Source organism: Lepidochelys kempii, chromosome 1 (genome assembly GCF_965140285.1).
Source record: "Lepidochelys kempii isolate rLepKem1 chromosome 1, rLepKem1.hap1, whole genome shotgun sequence".
In the NCBI taxonomy this organism is placed as follows: Eukaryota; Metazoa; Chordata; order Testudines; family Cheloniidae; genus Lepidochelys; species Lepidochelys kempii.
The window spans coordinates 290,228,947-290,255,720 of NC_136380.1; the positions used below are offsets into that span (position 1 = coordinate 290,228,947).

Here is a 26,774-nt window from a genome sequence, read left to right on the forward strand (position 1 = left end):
TGTCAAGATAATCGTAAGGTGAGAACCTATAAGTGTAAATTAATGTTAATCCTCTACGTTCAAGATAATTGGACAAACGTACACAATGTTTATGGAAGTATAGGGGGAAAGCAAGAGAAAGGGAGGGGGTGAGTTAATCAAAAAGGAAACTAGAAATGTACCAGCCTCCCTTTTCCCTTCCCACTTCTCCCCATTTTCTCCCTCTTGCGCAGTTTAAATGAAAACCTCACTCAAAGGATGGAGTGGAGAAGAAAATACAATGATATTTTCTGATACTTACAGCAGAAACACATTCTTATTCATTTTTATCAAGAGCTAACAGAAGCATTAAACAAAGAAAACATGTAATTCATAAACATTCAAAATCAACACAATGGGAAAAGCTGTACAGTTAACACTCTATTTTAGTTCCTTTTTCAAACTGGCGTGGAAGGGCCTGCTCTTGCAAACATTTATGCATGTGACTTACAATGGGTATTCCCACAGAATTTCTTTTCATACAAAAGAAAAAAAATACAGAGCAATTCCAAACAAAGAGATTCAGTATATTTTGCTTAAATACTCTCACCAAGTTGCACTGTATCTATTTATGCAGTTTGGTCATACCCATCACCATGTTATTTGAACACCTCAGATGCCTAGACTTACTGAGCATCAATACAATTAATATGAATATGGGATCCAAGATAATAGCAAGGCTTTTCTATGGCTGCCAGGTGCTAGAATCACTATGTGCCCCATACATGGCATATTTTCCAAATAGAGGTGACAGGGCAACTTCTCTTCTTAAAGAGGGCCAGGATCCCAAAAGGCCATAGTGGGACAGCTTCACTGAAGTTCTCTGGTTTCCCACCAGTTTAATTTGGGCAAATTTTGTAGACTGAGGAAATGCGTTCCAAAACCATTTTTATCAAAAACAGACAATCACTTTTCGCTCTCATCAACACCACCTAGACACAGTATAGATCTCGTCTCTCTTTAGCTCTATTCAGTGGTTAATTTTGTGGCAATAAACATGCTACTTCATCTGTATTTGTTCTTCTCTCGTGATTGGGCTGCTTCAGGTTTTACTTTTTTCCTTTCGTGAAACAGCTTTTACTTCATGACATTACACAGCATGGCCACTCCAGTGCTATCTTGATATGTAGTGTCATAAGCTGGAAACAGGACTAGCTTTTTGATTGGGCTGGAGACCTATTATTCACCTTGTCATGTGAAATGTAACACACCGTGAGTTGCTGCAACAACCACCAAGCCAGAAAGTGGGGGGAGGAGGGGTGTTGCCAGGGGTCACTGGGCAATGTAATGAGTACTAAAGCTCTAAATAGTCGTAAATTACAGGACAGCAAACCAGGAAACCGATCTGGGGTAAGAAATGAATAGAACTTAATGTCTAGCAGTTGCTATGAAAGCAAACAGAACACTGGGATGTTGCCATAGAAATCATTTAATAAGAGAACATTATACCACTGTAGAGAGAGCTACAGGGACCAAATCTTAGAGTACTGGGCAAAATTTAGGACACAATATTACAGAAATGGTATCGATTGAAGAATTGAAAAAGGGAAAAAAGGTCAAGAATAATGAAGTGTCTCTGACACTAAAACTAAGCAATGACTTCGAGGAAAGACTGAAAAAGCAATTCTCCAGGAATGGAAGGATTCAAATGTCAAGAAGGAAGATATTTAAGAAGATGTTTTTGTTTCGAATGGTTGAAAGAGGTACGGCTAGAATTTAGGGGTAAAATGCTGGTCCCACTGAAGGCAATAGCAAAGCTTCCAATGCCTTCAATGGAACCAGGATTTCATCTTACACCTCAAAGTCATTATATTTCTCCCTTTGCAATACAGCAGATTAACATATCAGAAACTAGGTTCATATGGCCATTAAAACTGTGAACAAGGAAACACCAATAACAGAGATGGTATCAAACAAATTCCCGGAAGTAAGTTCCAAGGACAACTTGTTCTATTAAAAATAAAAATATTCCCTATGACTTTATTACATTAACTAGCAGGAAGGACTTTGTGGTTCTGTTATTTGCTCCAATCTGAGTATGCTGAAAAGCAAGATTTATGACATGGACCCACATACTCACTTTGTAAACTACTTTTAATATTGTTTCCATTGTTTGTTTTTCCTTGAGTGTAATAAGTCTATTGCTTAACTAAAACTCTTGTGATTCTCATTCTTCATCTTTTATCCCTCCTGTATATTCCCTTCTCCTTTGCCCTATGGGAATGTTCTGAAAGTAACAGCAGCATTCAGACACACAGGGAGCAGAAGATTATACTGTTGTACACAGGGCCATCCCTAGGGTGGTGCAGGGCTTGGGGTCGAAGTGACGAATCCGTCTCTTCCAAAACTGACCCATCACTTCCTGGACCGACCACGCTGGCCAATTGCACCGGCCTGCTAGGCCCCCAAAAGCGCAAAGCCCGGAGCTGTCGTCCCAATTCGCCATACCCAAGGGATGGCTCCGGTTGTTCATTGATAAAAGTGCCTTTTATCGCAAAGTGCTTTACAATCCATAAACATATAGCATGATGCTGGAATGCAGGGCAAGCAAACAAAACTACTAACACAGAAAAACAAAAAATAGTGAAACTGGAGTATTGGGAAATGTTAGCTAAGGACATTCAGACAAACCCTTTACTCTTACAGAAGGTGCCATGAGATCTATAAATATCCACAGGGAGTGGAGAAAGCCTCTTTTGAGGGTCAAACACAATAAATTGCATGTTAGTCACCTCATCTACTTTGGAAAGATGAAAGGCAAATCAACCTTGAGAGGAACTAAACCTGCGGTTCCAGGACACCTAGGTGATTTAAACCTGATGTTTTGACCCTGAAGCCTCTCTCCCAACAAAACTGAGCAGTGAGAATCACAAAATGATTCTGAAGAAGAGCTCTCTGGAGCTCAAAACCAAGTCTCTCTCACCAACAGAAGTTGGTCCACTAAAAGATATTACCTCACCTACCTCGTCTCTCTCAAAGTGTTTCTATGCTGTTGACTGTCATATATTCTTCCAGTATATAACTGAAATGTAACAACAACTGGCCTGTGGCACATATTGCAGATGGACCAGTAGTGGCACAAATACAACTGTGAATATCTGGCATATGAGCATTGATGTGCCATTTGTCAGTGGAGCAGGTTTTTTTGGGATGCGGGGGGGCATTGCCCACAGGTCTTTAATAGAGAATTCCACTAATCTTCTGCAGCAGCTCAACATTAGCACCATTACTAATTTTTCTTCCTCTGTCCTTCCCTGTCTGAGTCTCTATCAGATTCTTTAGCCTTCTTCACAACTGAGTGAGAGATTTGTTTTACTTGGAATTAAATGAACACAGGGAACAGATACTATAAAGCTCACTGCCTCCTTGAATAGCATCTGCTGCAGCCTCCTTAGTTCCTATCTTTACAACAGCTCTTTTCCTTGTAATAGTTACAAGAGGGAGGGAGAGAGCATTGACCCCTTTCAGTTTGTCAGTACTTTTTCCTCGGACTCATATTTTATATGGATACCAGGCTATCTTTTTGCTTTCCCCAATAATACCAGGTATAGCTTTGGCTGGAGAAATATTAGCAATTTCATACCACTCAAAACGGAGCTTTGGTTGATCAAGAAGTTGGAAGTTTGGAGTTGGAAACATAAATAGTAACTATGGGCCAGCTTTCTTCACTTATTACTTTCTACTTTTTCATAGGGTTGTGTGAATAAACTTTGCTCCAGACTGTCTATGGCCGTGGAGACACAGATGTAAAACATGCATACAAGCAGTCTGACAAATTGTAGTCAAACTGATGTCCTGATCACTGCTGGCAGAATGAAATAAAATCTCTAATCATTCTTCCCATTTTCTCCCAAATACAGATAATACTAAGATAAGTAATATTATCAGCAGCCTCATCCTCTTTCCAAGCATAGACAGTGTCTCAACCAAAAATGCTCACAAAACCCTATTTATGCACCAAGCCCCAACCAACAAGACAAGTTTCCAAAAAGAAAGAAGGAAAAAAAAATCATGGATTGAAAACTAATACCTGGTGTAATTATCCATCAAGGGATTTATACAACCCCATTACTGTGGTATCTAAGCACCTTCCAAGTATTTAAAAAAGAAAAAAAAAATCTCTTCCCTTCTCAGCCTGTAAGAGAAACAGCTTCACTAACTGTATGTAGGATGTTATTGTGTGTGTTTGTGTTCAACTGCTGAACTGAAAAGAACAGTTTTAACTCAACTGTGGTCAACAGAGTGACTCCAGAATGATTTCCCCGCAATGTTTATATTAATGTTATTGTAGACAACATATGTGAATTTTCTGCAGCTTGTTATGTAGTTCAATACCTATTCACTGTGCCCAATTATCTGTCAGGCTAGATACAGTAAATATGACTAAACTTAACATAGAGTAACCAGGACTGACTGAAGAGTCTAGTTCTTCCAGTCAGGGCTGATGTGTAGTCAATCCAAGATGGCATGCATTTTAAAACACAGGAAACAGGATACAAACTTGACATTTCTAAGCATGTAAAGCTAAATTTTGCCCTCAGACACACATGAAACTCCCACTGAAGTCCATGGGTACTACACATGGGTAACTCAGGACAGAATGTGGTCATTAGTATCCATAGAAATCTTGGCATTTATTACACCTTACCCTTAAACATTTTAAATAGGGGCTTGCACCTCAGTAGTGACTGATAATGGTGAAACTAAACAATTTCAGAAGTTTCATTGGATGACTTCTGAAATATTAATCAACTCGTATTGGGGGTGAGGGAGGAGGAAGAGTGTCTCTCTTCTCTTACTTTGTCCTTTATGGTGCTTCGCATTCTTCTACCACCTTCTTCCAGCTCCAGGCATATCCTTCCCATTCTGGAAGTCCTACCCTCTCCAAATTCCTCTACCCAACAGACTATACGATTCCCGAATTCCCTGTATCCTCCCCAGAAAACACTCTACTGTTGGTGATGTTCCATCAAGGGAATGTACAAAGGGAGAAGTCTCAGATTTAGTGCTCTCCTAGATTGTGGCTGACGTTCTAATTATATGTGCTCCTGGACTAGCCGAAGATGTCTTAGCATCCATGAAATTTATAGGCAGCAGCCAGCCTGGTAGAGTTTGCCAGAGTTACAGAAAAACAATTGTTAAAGTTGGTCTTGGTATATGGCTCGTCAGGAATCAGAGAAAAGTGGACATCTACTGTTAGTTTTCTAAACTGGTTCGCCCATCCCTAAGACAGATATGAAAATGTTACAGGAATTGGATATTTGCATGTCTATTAGCAAACATACATATACTTGTTGCTCACATTTTAAAGGTATCTAAACTAATACTTATGAGGTTTGCCAAGAGGTTGGCAAATTAAGAATTTAAAGTTACCCATGCACTTATTACAAAATCTACATATTTGTATTTACTCTAGTTACTGGAGCTCCTATAAGCCACTCTTGTCAAACAAAAACAGTGAATCAAGCCTTTTCCCATTAGCTCTGTAGCTACATCCAAGGGAGACAGTACTCACATGCTAGAGATCAAGGCTGGGAATAGGGGGGCTGAAGCAGCTGCCGGCATCAATAAGATTTGCTCAGCCTGTTCACTAATCAGTAGAGTTGTGTAATTCTTTCATTAAGGCGCTATTGAGGACTTGTAGAATAAACTGTTCTTCCAACTTGCCACAAAAGACATAGATGGCATGTGAAAACTCCAGGAATGGCATGCTGTGCAGCTGCTCACTGACTCCTGTAAACTGGATAAAGCACAGGCTTATGGCCAGGGCTGGCTCCAGGCACCAGCTTTCCAAGCAGCTGCTTGGGGTGGCAATGAGAATGGGGCAGCAGTCCATGTCCCGGGGCAGCAATTTGGCGGCAGCTCGGCTGCTGTTGCGGTGGCGGCAATTCGGCGGCGACTGCTTGGGGCAGCAAAATAGGTAGAGCTGCCCCTGCTTGTGGCAAAGGGTTCATTTGCTAGTGTCAAGTGCTAGTGAACTGAGTCACAGCACCAACTGTGCGACTGTATTTCAACTGTACCTTTTTTGCACAAATATTCCCATTTGGTACATTTCCTAGAAGCGTTCAGTGCAATACCACTCTATGCTACCAGAAAATTCAAGGCATTCCTCATCTCTTTCGGAACCAAACTCAGTCACTGATGGATTTCACATTGAGTACCACACAGAAAATTGACCTAACACTAATTCCCCATACACACTAAATCCACTATCTAGCAATATAGGTTTTTGGAGTTGGAAAAAAATTCAAATTTAGAGTCTTTTCTTCTCTTTTTTCTGGTCCACACTGTCCTTGCTCCCCTTACTTTTACCTGGAAGCCCATTCAGGGGCTGCACAATTCCTGCTGATGAAAGCACAACTGATTCCACCTGCAGGCTTCTCTGTAACTGAATTCCAACAAGTAGCTCAAAATTCCAAACCAGCTTTCTTGACATTTAGAAAACCTCCTTTAAAATTTTATGATGGTTTTAGAGTTCTTCCCTTTCCTTTCCCAATAAGGTTACACTATCAAATCAAGATATTTTTATAATTTACTGTGGGGTAAATAACTCATTACTTTGTGAAGACCAAGACAGTGGCTATGTTGACTAGTGTCTTTGACGACTCACTAAGACCATTTTCTTTTCTCCAGCAGTCCCTTCATGTATCAGCCTCTTCAGGATTCTTTTATCTTGTTGATAGAGAACATTTCCTTGCACTGTACCTTTTTGTTGTGTTGCTCTACTATACTAGGTATCAATGCTGCCAGAATGAGAAACAGGCTGAAGAAAGCACAAAAGCCAGGGAAGCTCCTAGACCAATGTATGCCTTCGGACTTGCCTTTGATGGTGGGGGAAGTGGGTGACCAGAGGGGCTTCCAATGGAGAGCTATTCAATTGGCAGCTGCTCCATCTCCCTTCTGGATCAGCACAGGATTTCATGGCTGCCATGACAAACCTGGGACTGCCTGAGGTGATTCTGGTTTAACACACATCACATTATGGATCTAGTATTGAGTATGGGACTGGAGATGTAGGAAGTAGAAATTACTCCCATAGACTGATCACCACCTCTGGCAACCAGGGATTGCATTGCTCCTTTCCTGCAGGGACATAAGACTTGCGTTGTGGTTTTCAACCCTCAGGAACTTATTGAACCTGAGTTTCCAGATGGCTCACTGGAAGAATACTATTCAGCCAAAAGACGACTCTTTGCAGAGTTTGGTGGAAATACATGACAACCTGTATCAACTCCATTGATACAACAGCCCCAAAATACACTCTTGGCTGGCTTCACCTTCACAGGTCACCATTGTTTAAAGATGACCCTGCAACTTACGACACAAGAGGCAATCATTGCCTGATGCTGACAGTTATGTTCATAGCATACACAATGAGAAATTAGATGATGCCATAAGTTGATAAATTAGATAAAAACATAAGTTGCTGGAAGGTTGCAACATAACACTACTTTATATCTTACCATTCAGAACAATAGTGCACAAGAACCCAAAACCAGAGAGAAACCACAGGCTGCTCCCTAAGACAGCAAGGCACAACTCACCTACCTTGTTTGGAGCTGGCTTTTTCCAGACTGATTCTGATTGCATGCTTTACTACAAAGTCCCCTAACCTGCAAGTAGTATAAGGAACCACCCATACTCCCCACCCATAATGAGATAGTTTGAAAGATTGTTGTGGTGTATTGAGAACTGTGTTGGAATTGCAAGCTATCAACCTGATCTTCCTTTTTTGGGAAAGGTCACTGATCAGATTGGGGCAGATCAATTCTGGCAATTTTTGGTATCCTCAGATTCCCTGGAGTCTCACCACTCAGGTCATTGAGCTGAGTTTGGAATGGAAACCACATTGGTAACAGTGGCTGCTCATTTTCTTCTCGCAATGGAGAAGGCTAATTTATGGGAGCTGATTTGATTAGATCTGGCAGCTATCTTTGATACAGTTGACTACGAAGATTTGTTGGGATGCTTGTTAGCAACTCCATCCATTCCCATGAAGCGACAAGTGGCTCTGGTTTACTCCTGTCCATTTTGGGGCAATTGCTTGTCCACTCCAACAGCTCTCTCATATAGTGTTACTACTGGAGTGGGTTTTATCACTCCCTCCCATTCAGAGAGGATATGAGACCTTTACAAAACTTGGTGAGGAAATATGAACCAGCTGCTAATGATAGCTCTATTTCCATCACATCAGGCCTGACTGGAAAGTGGAACAAATAATTTAGTACCTTTCCAAAAGCACTAGGAGTGAGCTGGGCGAGGGTTCATCTAGGTAAGACCATTATAAAGTTAGTGCTTTGGAGGAAGTAAGAAGAAGGGTTGTGCTTCCCAAGTCTGGATATGTTAACCTTCTGGATGCATTGCAGAGCATACCTTTCTTTGTAAGCAATTAGGGAGATTATGCACCTATAGATGGCATGATGGAAATTTGGTGATTAAGAGCTGATTTAGATGGGTCTTGTGCTATGGCTATGGCTGGGGGGAATTCGATGGGATTTTTGTGAAAGACTCCACTAAATTACTTGAAATACTGCATTAATGCATTTAGTATTTCTAATGGTTTGCTTTGGAAACGTCGAGAGGTGCCAGAAGTGCCACACAAAAGTCAAATAAATATATAAAATGAATAAATAAATACATTATTATTTCTTTCACCACATGGGAGGGGATTAGCTAACACCCTTGCCAAAGAGAATTCCTTTCAGAAGCCAGCAAAGGTAGCAATGAAGGAGTGGCTAATTTATTAAGACTTGGTGACTTTTCTTGCACCTCAGAACTGGAAGTTTAGACAACAATAATATTAAGGGGGAAAAACTAGTCAATTCCTGGGGCCTCCCAGTGCATCTTGTCTGTACTATGTCTCTCTTGCATAGGCTGTCTGTTCTTTTACTTCTTGTATCAAGCACAATGCTATGTTTAATAAATAATTCACTATAGATTTTCTTCTGTAGAAGTGACTTCAGAGTGCAAATTCCAATTGTGTGTCTCTGAGGAACGACACTGATCATTCTAAACTCCTTCTGCCATGGTTGCTGAGAAAAAGCTATTTTTGCATGGTAAAAGGGAAATTCCTTGAAAAATCAAGGAGTAAAGAGTAAAACACTTAACATTCTTGGTCTTTAGAAAACAAACGGCAGATTGGATTTGTCATTCATCATTTCTAGAGTCATTTAATGGTATAGGTGTTCTAGTTTTCTGTGAACTGCCATGAAGTGACAGATCCCAAAGATCCTGCAAACCAAATAGACATGGCACAGCAAAAGATTTTTCAAGTCTGGCGCAGAAGATATTAGAGGCAGAGGTTTACAAAAGTGAGTTCCTGAGACTTGCTCATTGTGTATCTCACACATCCTTTTCCTTAGCTATATTCCAATGTGGGAGACTGTCTGGAGTGAAGTTCAGTGATGGAACAATTGGAATTAAAGGAACAATATTGTTTTTTAAGTTTGAGACACCTTCTGGCTGTGGAAAAAGTGAAAGCACATTCTCCATAAACCCGTGGTGGTATCAGCAGTTTAAATGAAGAGAGATGTTGAGTTTTAATTGTTTCTTTTGATCTCTTCTATTGATAAAGATAAAATTCTATCTTAAGCATGTAGCAAAAAAATAGGTCTTTCATCTGGGCACAAAATTCATATGTTCCCTGACCTTGCGTGTCACATGGTAATGAAACAGCATAAATCAGACCTGTTAAAAGTTGAAGTTTGTTAATATTATTACTGAAGCTTCAGTCTCCTTCCTGGCTAACTAATGGGTCCATAGTTCAAACATCTATATATTAACAAGCTACACTGATGCAAAGAAAAAATTAATGGGCACCCAGCAGGAGCCAAATGTGGATTTCAGATGAAGATCTGGGGAAAAAAAATTCCTATTTGCCTAAATTTTCAGTTTTCAGCATTATGGAGTTTCTTCTTTCACTAATAATTCTCTCCTAAGAGACTATATTGGCAATTTAGCCTTTGTATGGGGACATTTATTGATTTTGTACTCTCCTGGTTATATACTTTTGCTACCATTGGTATCAATTTTCAACTTTTTTGGGCTTTAACAATCTCTCAGTATCTTTTCCTAGTCATCAATTTTAATTCATTCAACATATAGTATATCTTCTAGTCAAGGAACTCACTATTCCTTGCTATTTTGCCTCTGAAACGGATTATTACAACAGACTAATTACTGAGTTACACTGTAAAATATTTGCTTTTGTATTCCTTAGCATGATGACATTGATGTCTACATAGGTTTTTATACCTGCCCATCACTTATCTGAGCACCTTTCAAGTGCAAATTGATATTGATGATAGGCAAGAATAATCCCATGTTTGTGTGTTTACTTTTAACATCACTTCAAATGTTATAAATAAATATTTTAAAATATACCCTGCCCAATCACTGTATGGTATGCCAGACATCCAGATACCCAGCTGGTATAAATGAGCATAGCTCCATTGAAGTCAATGGCATTACAGTGATTTGCACTAGCTGAGGATCTGTCCTGAAAAGCTTGAATACTAATCATGGCAGGCACACCAAAGATCGTTCTGGTGGAGCTCAAAGAGATAGGCACACCAGGGTTTTTGCAGCTGTGGGCAGGGGTTGCCCACTCCTCCTTCTCCCCATCTTTGGCCAGAGACACTGGATGAGGCTTTGAAAACAGGGCCATTCCCATTTTCAGGGATACATGGTTTCCCTAACCATGAAATGCAAAATATTGAAGCAGGACATGGTTTGCATGAATACCTTCAACACTGCCCCTGGCAATACAGCACGTAAACATACAATTGTCACAATGACCTAATTTGCAGAAATACTGTGTATTACGATATGTGGGGAAGAGAGAAGCCAGGGCTTGTACAATGGTACAAAGTATAGTCAAATTCACACTTGGCTACAGAAACCAAATTCAACTTATTATCTTTACTTCAACTAAAAATACCAAGGCAGTGCCATAAGAGCAGACTTAGTCAACACTTCTCACCGGAGAAAGTCACAAGTAAGTCTTAAAGTGGAATTTGTTCTATCCTGGATCCTGAATACTTCCCCCCAAAGTGGCAATCTGAACATGGGGTTTGAAAGAGTGCACATACACTTCCAAACAATTTTGCTTACTACTGATCTTAGGACACTTTCAAATGCCATTCTTCCTATTTTCTGCTCTTGCTTCCTTCTTGACACAGCCTCCCACCCCCCACCCAACACTTTTAAACAGGTTTTAGGGATGTCTTATGCATATATCATTCTACTGATCTCCTTTCCCCAACCTATTCAGAGATAAGAGCACTGTCTTGACCTGCTGTCTTCCATACGCTCTACAGAGTGAGAATGTAAAAGCAGATGTTGCTATTTAAGGGAAAGATCAGGTTAGACTTGAGACAAAACAGGGCAGGAGAAGAAGTCAGAGTGAAGAAGTCAGAGTGAAGAAATTATAGTCAAAGAGGAAAGTTCCGAAACAAAAGTGAAAAATATTTAAAGAAAAACAAGTAATTGACACTATTTAATCAATCAGTTATGCTTACAGTGACCCATTTTGTAGGATATTTTCCCCTAGTACATTTAAAAGGGGCTTAGTTTTAAGTTAGCAGTCTGCTTTTGAAAAATCTTGGCCTAAATGTCTAATTCAACTCTTAATATGGAATAATAGATATGAAAATTCAGTGAGCATATATAATTTTCCCTTGAATAAGAAAATCAATTATTTTGTCTCTCTGTGAACTACTTGGGTAACCTTTTGGGAAAGGAGGAGCCTATACAGGAAGGACGGGCTCTACCTAAATTAAAATAGAACCGGACTGCTGGCATGTGAAATTAAAAAGGTCAGAGGCGTTTTTAAGCCAACAAGTGCAGAGGAGCACATGATTTGGACAGAGAAAGCCCTCTGGGGAAGATTTATTGAAGGGGACACTGTATAGAGGAGAGGATAGAAATTGATAAAGTACAGATAGTAACTGAAGAGAAACAATCAAATGAAAAAGAGTCCCATTCAATTACATCACATGAAGGCAGACAACTAAATATTATTAGTGTGTGTATACAAATGCTAGAAGTCTAAGTACTAGGATGGGTGAACTTGAGTGTCTGGTATTAAATGAGGATGGTGATATAATATCCATTGCAAAAACTAGGTGGAACGATGATAACCAATGAGACACAGTAATATCAGGGTACAAAATATACAGGAATGACAGAGTGGGTTATGAGGGTGAGGGAGCGGCACTATATGTGAAAGAAAGCAGAGAATTAAATATAGTAAAAATCTTGAATTTAAAAAAAAAAAATGTACCAAAGAATCTCTATGAATAGAAATTCCATGCTTGAAGAAGAATAATATAGAAATAGGAATGTACTTCTAATCACCTGACCAGGACGGTGATAGGGAGTGTGAAAATATTCAGGGAGATTAGAGAGGCTACAAAAACAGAAAGCCCAATAATAATGGGAGAGAAAACATTTTAGACACCATTAATGACTGATTCTTGGAGCAGCTAGTCCTGGAACCCACCAGGGGGGCAGCAATTCTTGATTTAGTCCTAAGTGGCATACAGGATCTGGTCCAAGAGGTGAATATAGCTGAACCGCTTGGTAAAAGTGACCATAATGTAATTAAATTTAACCTCCTAGGAGAGAGGGAAAATACCAAAAAAATCCCTCCACAGTAGCATTTACCTTCAAAAAGGGGAACTACACAAAAAATGAGGAAGCTAGTTAAATGAAAATTAAAATGAGCAGTCACAAGAGTGAAATGCCTGCAAACAGCATGGAAATTTTAAAAAACCACAATAATAGAGGCTCAAGCTAAACATATACCTCCAATTAAAAAAAAGTAAGAGGACCAAAAAAATGCCACGATGGCTAAACAACACAGTAAAAAAAAAGGCTGTTAGAATGTCATAAATATAAAGGGAAGGGTAAACCCCTTTAAAATCCCTCCTTGCCAAAGGAAAAATCCTCTCACCTGTAAAGGGTTAAGAAGCTAAAGGTAACCTTGCTGGCACCTGACCAAAATGACCAATGAGGAGACAAGATACTTTCAAAAGCTGGGAGGAGGGAGAGAAACAAAGGGTCTGTGTCTGTCTATATGCTGCTTTTGCCGGGGATAGAACAGGAATGGAGTCTTAGAACTTTTAGTAAGTAATCTAGCTAGGTATGTGTTAGATTATGATTTTTTTAAATGGCTGAGAAAAGAACTGTGCTGAATAGAATGACTATTTCTGTCTGTGTGTCTTTTTTGTAATTTAAAGTTTTGCCTAGAGGGATTCTCTATGTTTTTAATCTAATTACCCTGTAAGGTATCTACCATCCTGATTTTACAGAGGTGATTCCTTTACTTCTATCTACTTCTATTTCTATTAAAAGTCTTCTTGTAAGAAAACTGAATGCTTTTTCATTGTTCTCAGATCCAAGGGTTTGGGTCTGTGGTCACCTATGCAAATTGGTGAGGATTTTTACCAAGCCTTTCCCAGGAAGTGGGGTGCAAGGGTTGGGAGGATTTTGGGGGGAAAGACGTGTCCAAACTACGTTTCCCAGTAAACCCAGTTAGAGTTTGGTGGTGGCAGTGGATATTCCAAGGACAAAGGATAAAATTAATTTGTACCTTGGGGAAGTTTTAACCTAAGCTGGTAAAAGTAAGCTTAGGAGGTTTTCATGCAGGTCCCCACATCTGTACCCTAGAGTTCAGAGTGGGGGAGGAACCTTGACATAGAAACAAAAAGACATCTTTTAAAATGTTAAAGTCAGATCTACTGAGGAAAACAGAAAGAAGCACAAACTCTGGCAGGTCAAGTGTAAAACCATAATTAGACAGGCCAAAAAAGCATCTGAAGAGAAACTAGCAACAGACACAAAAACTAATGGCAAAATTTTTTTGTAAATACATCAGAAGCTGGAAGCCTAACAAACAATCAGTGGGGCCACTGGATGATTAGGGTGCTAAAGGAGCACTCAATGAAGACATAAAGCCATTGCAGAGAAGCTAAATGGATTCTTTTCATCGGTCTTCACGCCAGAGGATGTGAGGGGGATTCCCACACCTGAGCCATTCTTTTTAGATGGCAAATCTGAGGAACTGTCCCAGATTGAGGCGTCAGTAGTTGTGGTTTTGGAACAAACTGACAAATTAAATAGTAATAAGTCACAAGGAACAGATGGTATTCACCCAAGAGTCCTGAAGGAACTCAAATATGAAATTACAGAACTATTAACTGTAGTATATAATCTATCAGTTAAATTGATCTCTGCACCAGATGACTGGAACATAGCCAATATAATACCAATTTTTAAAAAAGGCTCTAAACACTGGCAATTACACACTTGTAAGCCTAACTTCAGTGCCAGGCAAACTGGTTGAAACTATAGCAAAAAACAGAATTATCAGACACATAGAAGAACACAATATGTTGGGGGAAGAGACCACATTGCTTTTGTAAAGGGAAATCATGCCTCATCAATCTATTAGAATTTTTTGAAGGGGGTCAACAAGCATATGGACAAGGGTGATGCAGTGTATAGGGTGTACTTTGACAAGGTCCCTCACTAAATGTTCTTAAGCAAAGTAGGCAGTCAGGAGATCAGAAGGAAAGTCCTGTTATGTATCAGTAACCAGTTAAAAGACAGGAAACAAAGGGCAGGAATAAATCGTCAGTTTTCACAATGGAAAGACAAAGATCAGGATCCCCCAAGGATCTGCACTGGGACCAGTGCTGTTCAAAATATTCATAAATGATCTGGAAAAAGGAGTAAATAGTGAGGTAGCATCTTTGCAGAAGATACAAAATTACTCACGATAGTTAAGTCCAAAGCAGACTGCAAAGAGTTACAAAGGGATCTCACAAAACTGGGGAACCGGGCAACAAAATGGCAGATGAAATTCAATTTTCATAAATGCAAAGTAATGCACATTGGAAAACATAATCCCAGATATACATAGGAAACTATGGGGTGTAAATTAGCCATTACCACTCAAGAAAGGGATCTTAGAGTCATCGTGGTTAGTTTTCTAAACATCTGCTCATATGTGCAGCAGCTGTCAAAAAAGCTAACGGAATGTTAGGAAACATTATGAAAGAAATTGATAAGAAGACAGAAAATATAATGGCATGTTGAATACTGCATACAATTCTGGTCACCCCATCTCAAAAAAGATATATTGGAATTGAAAAATATACAGAGAAAGGCAACAAAAATGATTAGAGGATATAGAACAGCTTCTGTATGAGGAGAAATTAAAAAGATTGGGACTGTTCAATTTAGAAAAGAGACAACTAAGGGGGATATGACAGAGGTCTATAAAATCATGAATGGTGTGGAGAAAGTGAATAAGGAACTGTTATTTACCCCGTCACATAACACAAGAACCAGAGATCACCCAATGAAATTCATAGGCGGCAGATTTAAAACAACATAAGAAAATACTTCTTCACACAACACAGTTAACCTGTGGAACTCATTGCCAGGGGATGTTGTGAAGGCCAAAAGTAGAACTGGGTTAAAAAGGAATTAGATAAGTTCATGGAGGATAGGTCCATCAATTGCTATTAGCCAAGATGGTTAGGAATGCAACAATCTGGGTGCCCCTAAACTGCTAGAAGCTGGGACTGGACCACTCAATAATTGCCCTGTTCTGTTCACTCCCTCTGAAGCTTCTGGCACTGGTCACTATGGAAAGATGGACCACTGTTCTTGCCCAGCATGGATGTTCTTAATGGTCTAACCGCCCGACTGGAGTATGGATAGACTACCCCCATAGGGCCTACATAAGACTGTAGAATGGGGATCACTGGTTTACACCCACATCTGAATCTCCACTGCTGAAATAATGAACTCAAATAACTCTAAAGTCACCTCACCAGCTAAGTCCATGACACTGTATTATAAAACTCATTTCCCAGTCAAGTTACTTATACTACCAGACTCCAGTTTACTGTATTATGCTATTTAAATTTTTTTATACTATCTTTTGGTTTGAATGACAGTTAATTCTTAAATTTTCTTACAAAGCTACTGTAAAGTCTGGAACACAAGAGATTACAGTGGATCATAACATAATCTAATACAGAAAGAAGTCTTGAAATTATATTTAATACACTCACGTGAATAAAGGAGTTCCACAGACAACACATCTGTACATCCCATGAGCTTTATGATGTGTGTATTCTCCCTCGAAGGCACTGGGAAAAACAACAACGCTATTTTAAAAATCAGTAAGGGAATAGTGTTTTTTAAATACTATATTAGAGTGCAAAAAGCTGAACTCAAGAGGTAGCTGTTATTCTTTATCAAATGAAAAACTGAATATCTTCATAAATTTGCCTTAACAGTTCCATACCATTCAGGAGGAAGCAAAATGTCACACACGTCAAAGATAAGAACACAAAAACCAACTGCTGTTTAAAACTGTTTGTCAACATCCCACAATTAGTAATTTTTAAATAAAGATGGTTTAAAATTCAATTAATCTTGAGCATTTCTCCAGTTTTAGTCTTCAAACAATCTTTTAACAATGATCTCAAATGCTCAACAACGAATAAAGCACTCGTGTAGTGGGTAAATGACACTTGGTTTGTTAGCACAGGATGGGCTGCCCCTGTGTTAGAGTCACAGAAAATGAAACAACTGGTCCATCATTTCAAGCTGAGTGAGCCTTATATTTTTAGTTGAAAAGGAATATTACAGTTTTAAGGGAATATTTTTCTAAGTTAACAAACTTAAGGGCTAGGCAGTCATTCATCTAATACAAATCAGCTGTGCTAGCCCCACAAAAAGCCTGTGTGCTCAGCAGCTTGTTTTTATTATCCTTTCACCCTTTTTATGAGATCCAATTTTTTTTTTTTATAAACAGGATTTTTAAGAATGACCTACTCTCCAGTTGTTTGTGTGCATTAAATCATTGTGCTCATCATGTATACAACAGTAAGTGATTGAGGTGGAAGAAGATCTCACGAGCGGAGGCTCAGGTCCCACTGGCAGCTCATTTGGGGGGTGGGGGGGGGTGGGGTTTAAGCCAGTGATTCCCATTCATTACATTCAGCAAACAGTATACTCTGATAGGGAGAGTGTTGCCTTTTAACTATGGACCCCATGTGTGGTAAAGAGCCCTTTCAGGTCATGAATGAAAACAAGCAGTTACATCATTAATACATTTGGATCCGAGGTAAGCTAGGGCCTTGTGCCAAGCTCCATGGTATAAATTAGACAACAAAATGGTTAGACCTTGGCAAGTTGCCTTCATGCTGGAATCAGCTGAGAGAGACTATTCACCATGAGCACTTTTTTTTTTCCATCCAGGATTTAGGGCTAGCTTCCAGGGACTAAAACCATGTGAGGGCAGTTATTGAAAATTTTTGACATTCCTACCACAAATGAGCCAATAAATACCTTCTCCACATGTGCTTCAAAAAGAAATTGGAGTGGGGTGGAAAGGAACTAAATTAGGCTACCTTCTTTTTGCAGCCAAAATGTCTATACTTACAATGGCCACCTTCAAAATTTCAGCCTCTGGGCACAGAGCCATTTTCCTCGTGGTTCTGCTCACTGTGATGTCTTCCAAAAAATGTACCTAAACCGCTATTACTTCCACACATTTTGTAGTAAACTAAAAACAGACCTTAAACATAAGCTCGGTGACTTTATAAGACACTTAGTGTTCATTTAAAACACACACACACACACACACACACACACTTGTGTTGACCACCACACTGCAGATGCCTGTCTTTTCAGTGGTGTGAATTTGTAGGGGTTAGTAAACAAGTGGAGACTTCTTCAAAGTGGTTGGTGGGGAAACAGCAGCAAAGGGAAGGAGAGAAGGAAAGATGGCTATTTCTTCATGAATGGGCTTCCTTCAGCCTGCCTTACCTTTCAGTCCCTTTCTCCTGAGTAACATGGTACTGTAAAGGCGTCAGCCGCTTCCTCAGGTCCAGCTGGGAAAAGACCACCTTGCAGTTCTTTTTATCCCTACATGACCCTGTAAAAGGGAGAGGATATGAGAGAAGGAGTCTTTTTAGCTTAAATCTTGAATAATTGCTTTGGCTGACGGCCACAGCATAGCTTCTGCATTCACTTGTCAATGACCAGACCAGTCCCTAATGCAATAGAATGGCTCAGCTGAACTGCAGCTGATTATTTCTTCAAATCCAAGTTTTAAAAGAATGTGGCTCAAAAGCCAGGTGATTCCACTGGAGCAGTGACAATGTGCTACAGCCAAAGCCTTCTGTGCGCCATCCTAAACCTTTACCCAGTCATTCATGAGACGGTAACATTTTCCTACTACTTAAAAAAAAGTCTGCAAAAAATCATTCAAACTCAATGCTCTTTGCAAGACATCTATATTGTAGACATAAGGTAATGGGCATATGATGTTTCGCCACAATTCAGCATCCAATGATTTCACAACCTTTTAAAGATAAATCGTTATACTTCTGATACGGTTGATTTCTCCATAATCCTTACATTTATTTTAACTTCGTTTCAAAAGATGTATTTTTGTCACAATTGAATTAATCTTAGGGACTATGTCTTATAATGCAGGTCAAAATATCAGCCCTAAGAGAAAAGTCATTTCACTATTCTAAAAATTGTGGAGGCGTCCTCAAAAATAAAGTTGTCTTAAAAATTAGAGCTGGGATTTGTTAATTAAGTAAAATTAGAGCTGGCTCATACTCCCTTGAAAATCCCAACCTAGGCTATGCCTCGTTCTACACAGAAAACGAAAATCTAAATGGTCTCAAGGCATTATTGTAAAAACATCATTGTTATAATGCAAAATCTGTAATTACTTTAGAAAAGAATTCAAAAAAATTTGTTTTGAGGAAGGGAATCTGAGATTTATACTTTTCAAGACCCAATACTGGTTGCTCTGGTGAATGAAAACCAAAAAAGTTACACCAGTGTAAGTGTGCTGAATGTGGAAATAGCTTTACTAGCCGTATGTGATACTTCACATAAAATAACTAACTATTCAAGTAATTATAAGATGCACAATTAGAAATAAACAGTCCTGACAAAAATATTTTTGTCAGTAATATATACACTCATAAAAAGTCCAATTGTGTTCCCAAAGTAGAGGGAACAGAGTTACCCATCTGTATGTCATTTAGTACAAGAGAAGCAATAGCAGGTTTAAATTACTTGGTATTGGATTGCAATTTCCTAACATTGGATGCTTTTCTGCTTTTTTACCTTGAGTCATTACTAAGAGTGTTCATAAAAAGTAGCTTAAACACAGATGCTTGCAAATCTTCTCAGCAAAGACATTTCTCCCCCACCCCTTCTCTCTCTCTCTCTCTCTCTCTCTCTCTCTCGTGTTTTGCTTTGGAAGAATAAAACTGTTGGTCACTGACTAACCTTGTCAAGTAGGTCCAAGGAGAAAAAGTAAAATTGAGAACAGCTGATTGAAATAAATAATGCAACCATAAAAAGCTTGGCTACTGAATGAAAGGTATTGAAAAGCAACTTCATTTCATAGATTAGAAATTGCTTTTGATCCAAACATTCTCAAAACCAGATTGTTTTCTGAAACATCTCATTAACTGTGCTGCAGAACCCGCATTTTAATGGCAAGCTTTGAAAGAGCGCTGCTATACTCCTTTGTTAGTTTCAATCTTATTTGGGAGGGGGATAAAGATTTCATTCCAGGTTTCTTTGTTTGTCTTTCAAGAACCACTAAAGAAGTATTCAGACAACTTTTGCAGGAATGTGCCCTGTGCCATGGCTTACAAATTATTTGGTTTTGGTGCACTTAAAGGTCACCTTCCAAATTAGCAAAATTTTCCTACATCCTGGCTTTTCAACCTTAAATGTAAATATTGTTTCCTAACTGTAAGTGAGGTTTGTTCTTTATAACATTTGGTTGCTTATTTAAAGATGTCAAACTTCGGAGATTTTTATTCTTAGGGTGTGCTGTCTTCTTGCTCTAATAAGTCTTTCAAAGTGTGACTAACAGCAAAAAGAAGTACATGCATTACATAAATAACTCAATGTTGCATTATGCAGCTCAATAAGAAATTGTCTGAGTATTATGAATCTTCAATCTTATATTTTAATATTAAAAAGCAGCCCAAATTGGTACAATGAGTTTTACAGACAAACACCCCTTTATTTTTTTAAAAACTTGCTCAAAATTATTTTGGCTTCCAAAACTTCATCTCATTCCTTAACATTAAAAAAACAAAAACAAAAAAAACCCCTAAGTATGTCTCAACTTTGAAAAATCATGGAAAAGTTGAGTGTTTGAAAAGAAAATCTCATTTTAAAAACTCTTACAATGACTCCTTAAGTGGGTACCCTGATTCTATCATTTTAGAATCACCATTCTTTACTGGGTATAGTCACTACTATACAGAAGGAAATTTCCATTTCACCGAATATCATTTAATCCATGACCTTGCAATCAGAAGTAGGAAGCATGTTACAAGAGATTTTTCCCTATTGTTTTTATAGTTACCTGTATGTTTTACAAGACAGACAAGTAGTTATGTGTACAGTGAAATCTTGCTACTCTGCACTGGTGTAAACTGCAAACCTACACTGGAAAGGGATTTTCAAGGTTTGCAGAGCACTGGCCAACAAAATTCTAATTCTGTGCTGCAACCCAGTTGGAGGAACCACATGTCATTGCATGGCCGAACCCTCAGATTTCAGGATCATTCTAAAGCAGAACTTTGACACTTATGGTTTAAATGTTAATGGCAAACCAATGGACCAGTAAATTAACTAAGCCTGTTTCATGTTGCTCTTGAATGCCAGAGACAAGGGGTAATATGGTATATATCCCTTGGCTACCCCACCACTGGCTAATCTGGAATGGGTCTCCCCTGTTAGGGTGAATTAGGGCATGTCTACACTTACCTCCGGAGCGATCGATCCAGTGGGGGTTGATTTATTGTATCTAGTGAAGTCACGATAAATTGACCGCCGAGCGCTCTCCCGTCGACTCCAGTACTCCATCGGAGCGAGAAGTGTAGGCGGAGTTGACGGGGGAGCATCAGCAGTTGACCTACCACAGTGAAGACACCATGGTAAGTAGCTCTAAGTACGTCGTCTTCAGCTACGCTATTTTCATAGCTGAAGTTGTGTAACTTAGACCGACCTAGCTCACCCTCTCTCTTCCCTTCCCTCCCCTCCCCCACCCCCATATAGTGTAGACCAGGCCTTAGTGCGGTTCTAGTGTTTCAAGTTCTTTATTTAGGCCCTAGTTCAGAATAGCATCCCTTTACAAGGGAGCACTTAAAACACATGCATAACTTTAAGCAGGGGCTTAAGTGTTTTCCTGAATTGGAGCCTTATTTTAGAATACTATGTCATGCCAGATTAGCCATCCCCAGGCAAAACATGCACAGATGCAACATCTTTACTTTGTGGTTTATAGCAACGCTATCACCACCATTGGTTTAAATAGAACGAGGAAGAGGCAGCAAACTAGAGGAGTGAAAACGCTCACTTTGCTCTAAAATAATGCCTGTACTCCACACGGAAAACTTTATATGATCGTCTCTAAAGACGGTTGTTCGTGTGCACTTTCAAAAAATTATCTTTTTTTGCAACCACTGTGGTATTCATACCAATTATGAAAAAATATCAACAGTACAGAGCAAGAGCCCAATCAAATCACTCTACTGTTCATAAAGAACACAGAATGAACCTGTCCATCAGCCCATGCCTGTCTTCCTTGTGTTAGTTCTCTCAACAAGGGATCAATAATGGGGTTGAAACAGGATTCCCATGAAAGTCTCTAAAACTTTAGAAGGCTTCTTAATTTCCTGGCAAATCAGGTCTAAATTTGTGTGCTGCTTATCCACAAACTCTGCAGGCCAATGTGAAAGAGAGAAAAAATCTGCAGGTTTAAAATTAGTATGGCATCCACTTGGGACCAGTCATTTCATGGGACCATGAGGAGGGCGGAACTCTTAAATTTTCACTCCAGTTTTTGCCTCTTTGAAGTAAAAAGCAGGAGACATTTTAAACAGATCCTCAAGAGAGTAAGCATGCAACTGAAAATCCTGTTTTGGTTTCTTACACCTGCCCCTGCTTCTGCAGTGAGCTCCTTGCATGGAGCTCCACTGAAGTGTGTGGCAGGGGCTACCCGCATGGAGCGCAGAGAGATCTGGGCCCCAGTGAAATATTTGTTGTTTATCCTTCCCTCTGCATTCTCATTACTGTTCATTATAAAGGCATTTTGCAGACAGCTCTACTTCAAGGATATGTCAACATTTCCATTTTAGACTTAAAAGTTTTAGTTAGATCCTTTGTGCTGCCAAAAACAGCAGCAGTGTTAACCAAAGTGAAACATGGCTTTCAAGGCTTCAAAACAAGGTAGAGGCTTTTTCAGACTAAACTAATAATAAAACAGGAATATCTATTTTTAGGCTAATAAATATGCATAAAATGTCATTTTTGGATGTTTTATTGATTTCTGCATCTCAAAAATGCAAAGCACATTGGAAATAATTACATCCTCACCGTCACTTCCCTTTGTTTCACTGTTTGTTCCCTCAACTTGGAGCCCAGCACTATAAAACAGAAGTGAGCTGTAAACATTTTCTGGTGTTGAACTGAGCACCTCACCTCATTTCTAAATTCCTATTTTTGTGAAGCTTTTCCAAATCTGGGGTTCATAATGAAGACAAACACCAACATATACACAATTTCTTTTGATTTAATTAATAACAAAATAAAATAAAATACAAAAGAGCAGTAAGGTTTCTTCAGTTAGAGTGGCAAAAGCTGTCAGGTCATTACTCCTGGCCACTATCCTTAATCTGCTCCACTGTGCCTGCGGGACCAGATTGGTGTATGACATACACGTACTGCACATTGCCTATCGATAGCTTTGCTTCTTTAATACTCTTTTGAACTGTTACAATTTTTTTTTTTGCTTCCTTTCTCTTACTGCATTGAAAATAACTCACATTTCAAATTTCATGTAAAGCACTGTGTATATTCTCCTCTTTGTACATGTGCATAAGTCCCATTCACACTAATGGCAACAATAGGCATACAATGAGTATATACTATTAAGACTTCCTGAATTAAATACAGCAATACAAATGTTCCAGCATAGCATCACTGTATAATAAATCAGGCTTCCAATTTTCAATACTATTATTAAACTTTTCAAGCATGCGTCAGTGAGGTTTAATCCTATGTTTTTTATACAGCTCCATAGGTCCCAATTCTGCCATTTGACCGGTATAGAGCCCCCTGAGACTATACAGAGCCCCACTGATTTCAAAGGGATTCCGTGTGGACAGAAGGGTCTACTCACGTGGATCAGACTGCAAGATCTATGTCTAAGTATACATCTCCTTCCTTCTCCAAATCACGTGCCCCTGTCTGTGGGGTGTACCTTCCTCCCTAATGGCGCGTTACCTAGTACTGATGTGAAAGGAATGTTGCCAGCCTAAGAGTTATATTTTTTTTAAATCAAATATCCTTATCCATACTACCAAACTTTCCATTTCATTAAAAATTGGAATATCTAATTTAGTTTCCACCATTTATGCTGTTAGTTGACACTTTGCAATTTCCCCATCTTGAAAGAATGAAAATAGGCAGGTCAGTTTCATTTTTGTTTAGTCTGTTTCTTTTTATGCTTATTTAGCCTTAGCAGAATGCCCCAACATAGGAGAATGTTGGTTTGTTTTTGTTTTTAAAAGAACACTACAGAAGAAACCTTTCATTGGAATTACAAAACAATTGATGGAAAAATTTATGTTGACTGAGTTTGAAAACATTTAGAACCCAAAGTTAGGTATTGTAGTTTGACCTGCCAGCATTTCCTTAAGATGATAACAAAACATGCGCTGTCAGGAACAGTAACAATGGGAAACAAATGAAATCAGATTTTTACTCAGTATAAACCAACTTACCAGTAAACCTGCTCTGCCATTCTCCATGCAAACCATCACTAAAATTTAGGGCAGTTGATTAATTGCAGTTAACTCACGCGATTAACTCAAAAAATTAATCACGATTAAAAAAAAATAATCATAATAGCTGTTTTAATCGCACTGCTACACAATAGAATATCAACTGAAATTTATTAATTTTTTCGATGCTTTTCTACATTTTCAAATATATTGATTTCAATTACAACACAGAATACAGAGTGTACAGTGCTCACTTTATATTATTTTTATTACAAATATTTGTACTGTAAAAAATGATAAATAGTATTTTTCAATTCGCCTCATACAAGTACTGTAGTGCAATCTCCTTATTGTGAAAGTGCAATTTACAAATGTAGAATTTTTTTGTTACTTAACTGCACTCAAAACCAAAACAATGTAAAACTTTATAGCCTACAAGTCCACTCCGTCCTACTTCTTGTTCAGCTAAGACAAACAAGTTTGTTTATATTTACAGGAGCCAGCTTCTTATTTACAATGGCACCTGAAAGTGAGAACAGGTACTTTTCTGGCTAGTATTGCAAGGTATTTATGTGCCAGATATGGTAAACATTCATATGCCCCCTCATGCTTCAGCCATGCTTCCATGCTGATGGCACTCGTTAAAAAAATAGTGTGTTAAATAAATTTGTGATTGAACTCATTGCGGGAGAATTGTGTGTCTCCTGCTCTGTTTTACCCACATTCTGCCATATATTTCATGTTATAGCAGTCTCAGATGATGACCCAGCACATGTTATTTGTTTTAAGAACACTTTCACTGCAGATTTGACAAAACTCAAAGGTGGTACCAATGTGAGATTTCTAAAGATAGCTATAGCACTCGACCCAAGGTTTAAGAATTTGAAGTGCCTTCCAAAATCTGAGAGGGACGAAATGTGGGCATGTGTTCAGAAGTCTTAAAAGAGCAACACTCCAACGCAGAAACTACAGAACCTGAACCACCAAAAAAGAAAATCAACCTTCTGTTAGTGGCATCTGACTCAGATGATGAAAGTGAACATGCTTCGCTCCGCACTTCTTTGGATCATTATCAGCATGGACGCATGTCCTCTGGAATGGTGGTTGAAGCATGAAGGGCCATATGAATCTTTAACACAACTGGCATGTAAATATCCTGCGACGCCGGCTACAACAGTGCCATGTGAATGCCTGTTCTCACTTTCAGGTGATATTGTAAACAAGAAGTGGGCAACGTTATCTCCTGCAAATGTAAATAAACTTGTTTGTCTGAATGATTGGCTGAACAAGAAGTAGGACTGAGTGGACTTGTAGGCTCTAAAGTTTTACATTGTTTTATTTTTGAACACAATTTGTTTTGCACATAATTCTACATTTGTAAGTTCAACTTTCATGATAAAGACATTGCATTACAATGTATGAGGTGAATTGAAAAATACTATTTCTTTTGTTTTTACAGTGCAAATATTTGTAACAAAAATATAAAGTGAGCACTGTACACTTTGTATTCTGTGTTGTAACTGAAATCAATATATTTGAAAATGTAGCAAACAGCCAAAAATATTTAAAAAAAGGTATTCCATTATTAACAGCACGATTAATTGTGTGATTATTTTTTTTAAATCTCTGGACAGCCCTACTAAAATTACATATTAGAAGTCTTGTGTTAAATTCTAATTTAACTTTCTAGATTTTCCCCCTTTAATCCACAACTTTCGTCTAACTCCATCTTTCGGTTCGTCTCTGTTCTAAGTTTCCTCATAGCTGAATTAAATCATAGACCATCTTTGAGTTATTTAAAGTGTTGTTCAGAAGAGCGGAGCGGCTAACATAGGGAGTTTGCCTGGGATCTGTCCAAGAGGAGGTACGCTAAGTGCTGCATTGGGGCACTGTGTTGGTGAGTATCTAAGTCTGTTGCAGGGACAGTTTGTCAGTTTGCCCGTGGGCTTCATTGTTTGAAAAGTGTGAATTGGGAGTGCTTTGTTCCAGGTGGGCGCTGAGTGGGCCTGACTGTTATAAAAAGCCAGTCAGCTGCGAACCAGCTGAGCGCAGGGCCAGTGCAACCACCAGGCAAACTAGGCAGTCACCTAGGGCGCCAAGTGGTTGGGGGCGGCCAAAAGCACGCTCTGGGGAGGCAGTGGAGCAGAGGTGAGCTGGGGCAGGGGGGCCGCCTGCAGCAAGTAATGGGGGGAGGAAGGGAAGGCACACAGGGGAACCGCTCCCACTCACCTCTGCTCCGCCTCCTCCCCTGAGCACGCCACCCCGCTCTGCTTCTCTCCCTCCCAGGCTTGCGTGCCAAACAGCTGATTGGCGGCACAAGCCTGGGAGGTGGGAGAAGCGGTGGCGTGCTCAGGGAGGAGGTGGAGCAGAGGTGAGCTGGGGTGGGGAGCTACCGCATGGCTCCTGGGGGCGGCAGCGGGGAGTTGCCACACGGCTCCCCGGGCCAAGGGGAGTGGGGGAGAAAGGGGGAGGTGGGGAACTGCCACAGGGCTTCCGGGGGGGGAGGGGGGGCACAAGTTGGAAGTTTCGCCAAGGGCGTAAAACATCCTTGCAGCGGCCCTGGCTGAGCGGCGAACAGCAGAGTAGCTAATAGAAGGAGTTTGCCTGGGGAGAGCCCACTGAGGCTTTCATCTTGCAGGCTTCACTGAGTAGTTCCTGCAACAGCTGAGGAAACTCTTAGAAGGAAGGTAATATGGATGGTGAGCGTTCAGTTGTTGTTACCTGCACAGGAATGTGGCATGTTTGTCTTTCTTACAAAGGACAGAAGCAACTTTGTCTGTACAAAGTGCAAGCTGGTTTTCATATTGGAAGAGAAGGTTCAAAGTCTGGAGAAACAAGTATCAACCCTGCGTTGCATAAGAGAAACAGAATATTTCCTGGACAGACATCAGG

General features: G+C 39.5%; 1 protein-coding gene across 5 annotated transcripts in view; it reads right to left on the bottom strand.

Annotated features, from left to right (window-relative positions):
* The window catches only part of MSRB3 (methionine sulfoxide reductase B3), a 147,309-nt gene that overhangs the window by 70,036 nt on the left and 50,499 nt on the right, over positions 1-26,774 (bottom strand). For all 5 annotated transcript variants that reach the window (XM_073327875.2, XM_073327879.1, XM_073327878.1 and 2 more), the window contains 2 exons: positions 17,872-17,980; positions 16,107-16,184 (listed from right to left, as the gene is read on the bottom strand). In XM_073327875.2, the coding sequence (XP_073183976.1) occupies positions 16,107-16,184; positions 17,872-17,980 (187 nt within the window). The remainder of the gene's footprint in view (positions 1-16,106; positions 16,185-17,871; positions 17,981-26,774) is intronic.